General features: G+C 35.9%; 1 protein-coding gene and 1 long non-coding RNA gene across 3 annotated transcripts; both read right to left on the reverse strand.

Annotated features, from left to right (window-relative positions):
- Window positions 1-1,267: 1,267 nt before the first annotated feature.
- On the reverse strand, window positions 1,268-2,848 carry LOC130437382 (uncharacterized). The gene is made up of 2 exons (XR_008909175.1): window positions 1,702-2,848; window positions 1,268-1,627 (listed from the first exon to the last, which is right to left on the reverse strand). It is a non-coding gene; the product is annotated as an uncharacterized LOC130437382 (long non-coding RNA).
- A 149-nt stretch (window positions 2,849-2,997) lies between these two features.
- mapre3a (microtubule-associated protein, RP/EB family, member 3a) lies at window positions 2,998-10,221 on the reverse strand. 2 transcript variants are annotated; one of them, XM_056768750.1, is made up of 7 exons: window positions 10,093-10,221; window positions 8,913-9,036; window positions 8,502-8,647; window positions 7,936-8,134; window positions 6,315-6,448; window positions 5,846-5,998; window positions 2,998-4,627 (listed from the first exon to the last, which is right to left on the reverse strand). In XM_056768750.1, the coding sequence occupies exons 2-7, from the start codon at window positions 9,031-9,033 to the stop codon at window positions 4,562-4,564; spliced, it is 819 nt and encodes a 272-aa protein (XP_056624728.1). In that variant the 5' UTR covers window positions 9,034-9,036; window positions 10,093-10,221; the 3' UTR covers window positions 2,998-4,561. The 2 variants fall into 2 exon arrangements, with proteins under 2 accessions (XP_056624728.1, XP_056624729.1); XM_056768751.1 differs by having other exon boundaries at window positions 3,002-4,627; window positions 7,978-8,134.
- Between the last annotated feature and the right edge of the window lie 77 nt (window positions 10,222-10,298).

The following is a 10,298-nucleotide window of genomic DNA, read 5'->3' on the forward strand; positions in this document are numbered from 1 at the left end:
CAAATGACACATCCAAGATCATAACATCGTGCTAATCATGATCCGGCTAATTGGGTTCTTCGAACACACCTGCTGTTTATGATTAGTATCGCTGGATTGAGTTATCTGAGATAATTGCGCGTTCATGCGCTTGTTTAAAAGGGGATATGTATCGATAGTAGAAACAATGATCAGCAACGCTGCTATTGGCTGCCCACATGGCAAAAGAGCGCGCTCAGTTTTTCAACGCAGCAGAGCAAGAATTATTACTGGAAGGGTTTGCTTACAGTAATAATTTGAAAAAATAATTAAAACGCCAGTGGAGAGGGCTGGCAAAAAGTAGCAGACAAATTAAATGCGTAAGTGTTCCATGTTATGGTTATATCACTTACAATTACAGTATATAGTCTTATTTTAATAATTTCATATATATTTCAATTTTCGTAAATAATTTGTTGCTGCGTTAAATTATGTCTATAATCCAAATTGCTTGTACAGTCATTTCGACAAATAAATATTGAGTTAATTTCTTTGACTTGTGAAGGTGAAAGCTGTATAACTAATGTAATTTTTTTTGCAATTTGATATTGATCATATTTTCTCCTTGTGTATTGTAATGCCATTGAGTTCTCCTCTTTTGTGTAGTTTTACATAATAAACCAACACTTTTATCTGTTCCCAAGAAAGTGGTGGCTGAAATATGTGCAGTAAGTGGACATTTATAACTTTACATCAAAAGGAAAGAAAGTGCAACACTTTGTAAAACCCATTTTTCTTTTGCAGAGGACAGTGAAGAAACCCTCTCAGATGACTGTCCTTTGGAGGAATTACTTGTAAGTGCACAAATAACTTTATTTAATTTATAGGTGTGGACACATTATTTCTGACTGCAATATAGGAGGAGGAAACGCCTACAGACAGGCCTACAGCACAAAAATATACAGAGGTCGGCAGTCTACTTTTCCTTTTTCTGTTGCATGAGGCTTGTTGAGTTTTTTTTTTTTTTTTTTTTTTAATGGCACAGGGGGATATCCGTACCCTATATAAACAGAATCTTCAACATAAAATTGAGTATTTTGCTCTTAAAAAAACAAAAATTAAGGGGAGAAATTGAACTTGACACCTTAAAGAAGAAAAAACTGGCACTAGAGATTGAGCTGCTTCTAAAGAAACTTTGGATAGTTTGCTGCCCTTGGATAACTATATATCTTATTGCAGGCAAAAGATGACCATCACTGGCTTTTCTTGAGAAACAATCATTGAAATAAAACTCCATGAACTAAGCATGTTGTCTTCTATTATTCATTTAATGAAAGTTTATGTGTAAAAAAAAGAATTCATAAAATCGTGTTCCACAATACTGTCCTGTGCAGCTCTGCCACTATTGGTCCAAGTGCACTGGCTGGAGGTCATCATCAGGCTGCACCTCCACCGCAGGGGTCCTCTCCAGGTGCAACCCTCAGACCCTTAAGACACTGAAATCTTCCTTTAGTTGGCCAAAGGTCATTTCAATGCGTGGCCTTGTCCTGGCTAGAGCTGCATTGTAACGGGTTTGTGGTCCAGGGTTTGGGTTGGGGAATGCCGTCATGAAGTACTGCCTGCCTGAAGGCATAGCCCCTGTCGCCGAACAGGATCCCATCGTCAGCACCTGGAAAAATGCAGTTTTGATAGGCTCAGAATAAAATTATGTAATACAGTGAGTTTTAAATAATTTTTCCTTACCACGTTCAAATAATGTGCATAAATGTGACTCTCTGAAAATCCTGGAGTCACCCACAGAACCAGGCCATGTGGCTTCCACATTTGTGATGTGGAACATGGAGTCGCACACCATCTAAAATATTTGAAATCAGTCTGCATACTTTTTGATTACGTTACTTTTATTTATTTATTGCTTATCTGGAATATGAATAATTGTTATAGTAATTTACTTGCACATTTACACTGTGAAATCCCTTTCTGTTAAAAAAATCCCCTTCATTTGGGCCAGGTGGGGCCTTGATGGGGACCTGTGTGCAGTCTATGGCACAAATAACATTAGGGAAGCCTGAGGAACAAATACTGTAAGTCCTAGGCTACTTTTTGGCATGATCATGATTCCATGATCTTCATTAACAATTATAATGTACCTGCAATGGCAAAAAAAAATCTGCTTCACAGCCTGTGGTCTTAAGTGGCATGGAAATACCACAAAGCCCCCTAAAAACTGTTTGAGTGACAGATAAACTTTGCGAGTGGCACGACATACAGCATTTTTACCCAGGTATTCTGCATCTCCAATAGTGTAAAGGAAAGTGCCACTCGCAAAGAATCGCAAAGCTATTCAAACTGTGCAGTTGTTAAACCCCGACTGCGACGAGTCGAACATTTAACGTGTGGCTCCAACAAGTTGATAATGTATATTACACCCTCCAGAGAAAAACAATATCTCTCAATCAGTAGATTATCGCGCTGCGCTAAAGGATCCTGTCGATCTCGCAAAAAGCGATTAATTCGAAAAGCTCTTCGAATTATTCTGGTACCTTCAGCAACGCATTCCTGACGTAAAAACGGACAAGACATGGCTGCGAAAGACTTCCCATATCACCTCCGCTTATAAAGCCGTGATCTAATCCTGTTTACATGAAGTAAGCCTGCTCCCGAGCAGGTTCAAGCTTACGGACCTGTTGCTATGACAGCAAGTCCAGGATGAGCTTCGAAGAACCAAACAATCCAAGATCATGCCAAATCGTCAACAATCAAATCCAGCTAACCGAGTTAGCGACGTACGAAGAACGGGCCCCAGAACTCAAAATATGCAAATTCTAAATAAACAATTCTGTGGAAACTGACCTGGTAACACTGCATTTTATGTTGAGGACTGTAAGACTGCATTTTATGTGAATTTCGCAGAAAAAAAAAGATTTAACACTAAAAGAAATATGTAGCCTAATTAGAAACTAGTCATCACATAATATTTATGATGCTAATGTTATTAAAATGTAGACACACAGAGCTCTCCCATTTTTTCTGACCCATCTGATATGCAGTTTTACTAAATAAGTTGACAATCTTGTTTTCATAAATGTTTATTTACTCAAAAAAGTTGCAACACAGCTATGGCCGTATTGAGACAATACAAGGTGACTTTGGGGAAAATGAAAAGCCGATTCACTCTGTAAAGGTAAAACAACCCAATGATTATGGCATCTAGCATTTCTGTTTGCTTTGATCAGGGCCTTGGACAAATCGGATAGGATATACAGTAAGAAATGTACAGCCGTACGCTATTCAATAGCTGAGCAAAATAAAAACACACACATAAATGCAGCAACATTAGCAGCAAACGTCAGTTCAATTTGACATGACATCATCTATTCAGTAGTATCACTTGTGCGATGAGTATTGTTCCTCATACTCAATGCTGTTGAAAATTACTGTGAAACCACTTTCCATCCATGTGGTGAGTTTCTATGAGTTTCTAAAGAAAGTGATTTACAAACAATCACTCATAAACTGTCAATGTATAACATTCACATGCTTCTGGGTATAAGCAAAACAACCTGTGCCATTCTTAAAGTTACTGTAGTATTTTCAACACATTTTTACAGTATTTTGTCCTTTAGTTTTCAAATATTGTACCTCTGTCACTGGCCCATCTATATTTAGTATAAATAGTACAAATTTACTCCTTAATCTTTCAAAATGAAGATTCTGTTATCGTTTATTCACCTTGTTGTCATTTTAAACCTGTGTGATTTTCTTCATTAAAACACAAAAGAAGATCATTTGAAAAATGTTGGCAACCAAAAACCGCTGGCCCCATTGACTACGGACACAAAACCAATGCAAGTCAATGGGGACCGATGTTTTCTGTTACCAAAACTTTTCAATATAGCTTCTTTTGTTATCTGCAGGAGAAAGAAAGTCATACAGGTTTGAAATGACAAGAGCGCGACATTATGACCGAATTTTCATTTTGAAGGTGAACTATTCCTTTAAAGTAATCCTACTTTTCCATCATTTAGTCACTAAGAAGTTGACCTTGACGTCACATCTTTGCATGTAGTGTATAAAAGATCAATACCCTTAATACTGTTGGGATTTTTCCTGACAGTCCCAATAGTTTCAGTTACTAAAAGTGACTTGCTGGTGAGAAAGGCAGATTGAGGCTGAAAACACAGACGGATGATGTAAAATGACCATTCCATACTGAACGGATCCAGGACATTCCAGGCAACAAGTTTCTTCATTTCCTTTTTTCTGCAAAAAATTATTTTCCATCACAATATTTACATATTTAAGTCCGTTGTGCTACCCACAAACCGTGTACCTTTCTTTTGTTCATTCTCATGTCGATATGTAAAACATGCTGAGACGGCTAAAGGTGTGTGCTATTGGTACTACTGTCTTGTTGGTACGGATGTAGTGCATAAACCATTGCGGGAGGAAACCAACGCAGAGTACACAGTATATGGTGAGCCCATAGATTTGTGGGAAGCCAAAGTGGGTATTAACAGCGTGCGGTAAAGGGGGCGGGGTCATTCAAAGCGGCGGGCGGAGGAAATGGTGAAGGGTCACGATCATGTTAAAGAGTGAATGCTCAGTATTCGTCCTGGTCCAAGTGGGCCTCCTCATCTATTTCGTCATCTGGGGGTGCAAAGCCATCCTGTATGAAAAATTATTCTTTTTGGATTATTCGAATCAAACACTGTATTCATTTTTGCATAATATAATTCCAAAATTTAGCAATCATGCTGCCATCTACAGTAACATGCCAAATTCATTCATTTAAACCAAATTCAATACTCGATAGGCATTCCCGTAATGCCTTGGCATGAGTTCAGTGAAGAAAATAAGGTTTGTAAGTACAATCAAATTGGCCTTAAAAGTCATTTCAATTTACTATTTTAAATTCATCAAAATACTTAAACTTAAATGAATTCAATCACTTAAAATAGTAAGTTGAAATTACTTTAATTGAACTAGTTCTAAAAAACTTAAGAACTAATATAGACTATTGTTTTCTATAGTGGTAAATTAAATGCAGGTTATTGTGCTATTAGTTTAAAAACACGCTTGCATGAAACCAATTGTTAGTCAATATTTGTTACACATTGGCAGTGTTGGGCAAGTTACTCTGAAAAAGAAATGAATTACAAGTAACTAATTAAATATTCAATAATGTGATTAGATTACTGTACAAATTACTCTCTCCAAACAGTATTTAATTACTTATTACTAATAGCTTCTATATCCTACTTCAACCTAGATTAGTTAAGTGATTCAATGATAGACTTGAAACAGCTCTTTTAATTCACTCAAGTAAATAATATAAAACTACAGAAAGTAGTATTATTAACTGACCAAAGTATTACCTACAAATGTTTTGAATTAAGTAGGCAATTTCACTTTGGGTAACACTTTAGTATAGGGACCAATTCTCACTATTAACTAGTTGCTTATTAGATGCCTATTTTAAGCATTTTTAACATTTTTATTAGTACTTACACAGCACATATTCAACATGACCATATTCTACTTCCCTAATCCTACCTAATACCTAAACTACCTTACTTACTATTAATAAGCAACAAATTAGTAGTTTACTGAGGCAAAAGTCAAAGTTAATGGTTTATTAATACCGAGAATTGAACTTAAAATAAAGTGTGACCAAAATAGGAGTAATCCCTTACTTTACGTTTTCAAGGGGAAAGAAATGAAATTACAGTAACTTATTACTTAGTAACTAGTAACACGCAACACTGCACATGGGTCCCTGTTTATCATGCTGCCTTAAATGGAAGCGGGCTATTAACGCAGTAAACAGTAGGTTTTGGACATAGATATATGTTTCATTGATATAGAAAGCCATGTGGTACTGTACCTCAGTGGCATACAGGATTTCAATTATCCCGGTAATAATAGGGTTGTTTTCATTCTCGTGTTCTTGGCAGATCAGTTCAATGTCCCGAAGTTTGCTGAAGTAAAAATCTCTCTCTTTCTCCAGACCATCTACACTTAACTTCAGCTCCATTAACTTGAAAGAGCAAAGGAAAACGAACACATGGTAAGACAATGCTCATCAGAACATGCTCAATCGTTTAGGGCAAAAAAGAAAACATGCTTGTTATGACGACATCAACTAATAATTTCCCATTTTATTTTTAGAAAACTACAAAAAAATGTTTTTATTATATTAGCAAGGATAAGATCAAGAGGCTTGTCTAAACAATCCCCATTAAACCGCAGTATAAAGTTACCTAAATTTTCTCTCTACACAAGTTTGTATTTCTAAAGAAATCCAAAGTATTTCAAGGTAGAGTAAGGTTTTCTTACCCTCCCAGGGACTCTACCTGTTGATTAAGCTCCATGATTTCAGCATCACTACCCCCATTTCGGACATGTGTGGGGTTCTTCCTTATGGTGGTGGTCACCCTCTGTGGTGTGGGCATGTTTTTGGGTACTGTTGGCGATGTTCTCTGAGGCCCTGAAATTGGAGACGTTTGGCTTTTAGCTATACTGTATAATAAACAGACAAGTGCTTGGCGAACACAGCATACTGTACAAATCAATACATTTTAAACACATGTATTCGTTAAACTACAGCTTAAAGCTTTAGAAACATCAGCTTTTAACAAGCTCCAGCAAGGGCGGTTTGTGACCTCAACGCTTTGGTTAAGCCTGCGTGTGTTTCAGCCGCTTTATATTTGGCAGGTTTTAACCAAAGTCAGAGAAGTGTGACGAAATGTTAGTACAGACTAGATAGAGGTCACATTCCCAATCCACCCCAATGCCACCACAAAAGCCTCAGTTGTCCGCAAATTAATACTCTGCTTTTATACCTCTCGGAGGACTATGTGTCTGCTTCAGTTCCTTGGCTGTTACAATGATCAATATGGAATTTAGGGGTCTTGAACTTATAGGGATGAATAGGACTGACCAAAATAGCAGTAAGCAAGCAATGAATCTGGCAGCACATGAGAGAACACTGAGATGCACAAGAGATGGGTGATAGAACCCAAAGCTTTTTTAAATGAAATTATCTTTATATTTATAAAATGGAATACCCTCATAGAAACAATTCAAGGCGTGTTTCCCATACTGTGCCTTAAACGACACAAAGGATGGTGAGGTGTATTGAAATCTTTTTTTTATGTGCAAATAATGCATAGTATTGAATAGAAAAAATTATATAAAGATATAACATACTATATTGTTTTATTGTATGAAAAGTGTTAGTCTGAGAATTTTTTGTGAGTAATGACACAGATTTATCTGTGAATCAGAGTTTTCATTAGATTCATTGGAATGTACAGTTTAACCTGATTCTCATAAATGAATCAAGCTTATCAACTTTCTGTTAATGAAGTTTAAAGGGAAAGTTCACCCAAAAATAATACAATTGTCATATTTTATTCACCCTTATGGCATTTAAAACTTATGCAAGTTGATTTTTTCTGTGAAACACAAAAGATGATACTTTGAGAAGCAATGGAATTCTATAGGGGAGATATTGCTTAGTTAACAGCAGTCTTCAAAATATCTTCTTCGGTGTTCTGCAAAACTTCATACAGGTTTGGAATGACATTGGGTAAGTAACCTATGAAAGAATTTGAATTTTTGGGTGCAATATTCCTTTTGCGAGCACAATTTAATAGCCAAGTGCAAAGCGCATTAATAATTAATATTCAATATATCACCCAGCCCTAAGAAACAAAATTATTTCAAGAAATGATTCTTAAAATCTGTTAATTGTGAAATCTGGAAAGCATCTATTGTATTAAAATGTGTACATACATAGTAACACAGATGTGCCATTGTAATATTGACTGTTCATTGTTTTCTCATCGATGAAAGCTTGGACATGAATTAATCATTCAGAAGACCGTGCACAACCAGCTGCTTTGCGGAGCACGCTTTCTATTAGCAGAAGCTCAGCAGTCAATGCAAGGTGTGACAGAATGTTGATGTTACCTGAGGGACCAGTTCTCTTGGGTTTGTGGGAAAAGTGTTCACCTGGGTTTGGTGGAGGTGCCACATCCTGGCCTTGTCTGGCTTGCACCGGATCGTACTCTTTTCCGTCATAGTTGGCGTCAAAGAATTTTTTAAACCACTGGACGAATTCAAAGTTGTCCTGGAATTTTCCTTTCACTAGTTTTTCCACTGGTATTATCTGGAAGACAGAAGAGGATTAGAGGTCAGAAATAAATTACTGAATTTATAAAAATATTATTATAAATCGTTATATTATGAAAATAATTTATTATAATTTATTTATTGCATTTCTAAATTTATAATAAAAAACATGACTTTTGAAAACGCGATTTTTGAGTTTTCTCTTTTTGGAAATAAACTCTAAATATATACATTTATATGTTATCATAAAGTTTTACACAAGCACCTGTGTGTTTATTATTATTATTATTATTATTAATTTTAATTATTCTATCAATAACTAGTACTCTCACAATAAGTTTTCAGTGCAGCTGCTTTGCAATACAAACTTGTAAAAAGGGCAAAACACGCAAAAAGCCACAAACTTTGTCAACATTCATCCTTTTGAAAGCCGCCTGCAGTACTTTGAAGTTGTGTATATACTCATGTTCCAGCTTGGCTTGAAATTTCACTTTCTTTAAAAGAATACACCCTGGGAACAACATGTCCATGAACTGACAATAAGCCGCCCCTAAAGACAAACAGTAAAAAAGAACATTGGTCAAAAGAGCCCATTCATTATTACTCAAATACTGTCTTTGATCAAGATGCATAGTATGCTTGTCTCACTGTGTGTATTTACAGGACAGAGCAGATGGGTTTATCTAATTAAATTTACATGATATCTTTCAAACTGATCAAAGGTAAAGTTGAAGTCTTTTCTGTCCAACTTCTTACCTCTCTTTTGTTGTGTAAGTAAAAGTACTGTAGTGCAGTTGAGGAGATAAAAGACCCACCTGAACATAACTGTTCGGTTTTGGTGTAGGTGAGTTGAAGGGAGTCATTCAACCAAGCCAGCATGTCATGTCGGCTCAGGTTTTCAATTGTTACTGATGTGGAGTATACATTCACTGCCATCTCCTGTGAAGACAAACAAGGTCACACAAATACACCATAGGCGGTGATTTTCAAAGATTTCAATATTGCTTTGTTAAACCTATAAAACAATTTCTTGAAAAAAATATTAGGTTGTTCAGAGGTTTATGATAAAATATACATTTTCTGTTTTTTAAAATACAGTTGTGTCTATTTCCTCTAAGCAAAAATATCTCAAATATTCTACTTTGGGACCAAAATTTTTAATAATTTTATTATTTGCAAATTGTGTGTGGGACTTTTATGTTCCTATTAATTATTTGTATATCATGATATACGTACCTATTAATGGCCAATAACGCTATTTTATCAGAGACAGAAAAAGTAATTAATAACTTAAATATCTGTAAAAGTGCGTTTCATATCAATTTAATAAAATGGGGATATATCCATAATATAATATTATATAACTTAAATAAGTGAGTTGTATATATACACCAAAATAGGATATTACACTAGACAAAATATTAAATATTACACTATAAAATACATAAAAATAACAATTATAGAGGTTTTTATCATATAACTTTTATAATGTCTTAAAAATTCCAGAGCCAAATATTTAGGCCTACAAAAGATTATAATAATAACCGTATTTATATTATATATTCGTTATTCGCTGAATAAAATTTACTATTTCAAGTTTTTTTGTGCTTTAAAAATGATGTTATCACGTTGCGCGTTATAGTAGAAAAAGGCCTTTACACTCGTTCTGTATAAGTCTATTTTTGTCTATTTTTCGTCAGCTATGTGCACGAAAATTTTGCGTTTTGCTGTTAAAAGCAGCGCATTAAAATCTGCAGTAATGGGTCAAATTTTGGGTCCGCTGAACAAATGGCTCATTATTGTGACAGTTGATATGTAATCGGCCCCCTCTGCAGGCCCCGCCGTACATAAGCAACAATCTCTTTGCCAACACACATACACACACACGCGCTCGATGCGTAAGCACAGACAAAAGGGTCCACTATGCACATTTAATGCAATTCTTTCTTTCTTTTATTCCGGCGAAATGTACGTTTTTTTAAATTGGTTACTCACTGTTTTTTGACTGAGTCCTTCCCAATATAGATATTACACTGGCTGAAGGCAATCTTGCTGTCAAATCCGAGGCGAGGGTTGGCCACTGCTGCGGTGGGTTGCCAGATATGCGGCACTGCTTAGTTACGGCCGCCCCCGATAGCGCCTGCAACACCCTGGCGATAAGTGCGCGTGCGCTCCACCACGTTAAAGGAGACGTGCTATTT

The sequence above is a fragment of the Triplophysa dalaica genome, chromosome 15 (genome assembly GCF_015846415.1).
Source record: "Triplophysa dalaica isolate WHDGS20190420 chromosome 15, ASM1584641v1, whole genome shotgun sequence".
Taxonomy (NCBI): Eukaryota; Metazoa; Chordata; class Actinopteri; order Cypriniformes; family Nemacheilidae; genus Triplophysa; species Triplophysa dalaica.

What these genes read in the sequence shown, in the direction of transcription:
- mapre3a (XM_056768750.1), bottom strand. Translation starts at nt 9,033, where the DNA reads ATGGCAGTGAATGTATACTCCACATCAGTAACAATTGAAAACCTGAGC. An exon ending in AAAGGATGAATGTTGACAAA is followed by an intron (nt 8,135 to 8,501) that starts GTTTGTGGCTTT and finishes TCTGTCTTCCAG; the next exon opens with ATAATACCAGTGGAAAAACT. An exon ending in TCATGGAGCTTAATCAACAG is followed by an intron (nt 5,999 to 6,314) that starts GTAGAGTCCCTG and finishes TGCTCTTTCAAG; the next exon opens with TTAATGGAGCTGAAGTTAAG.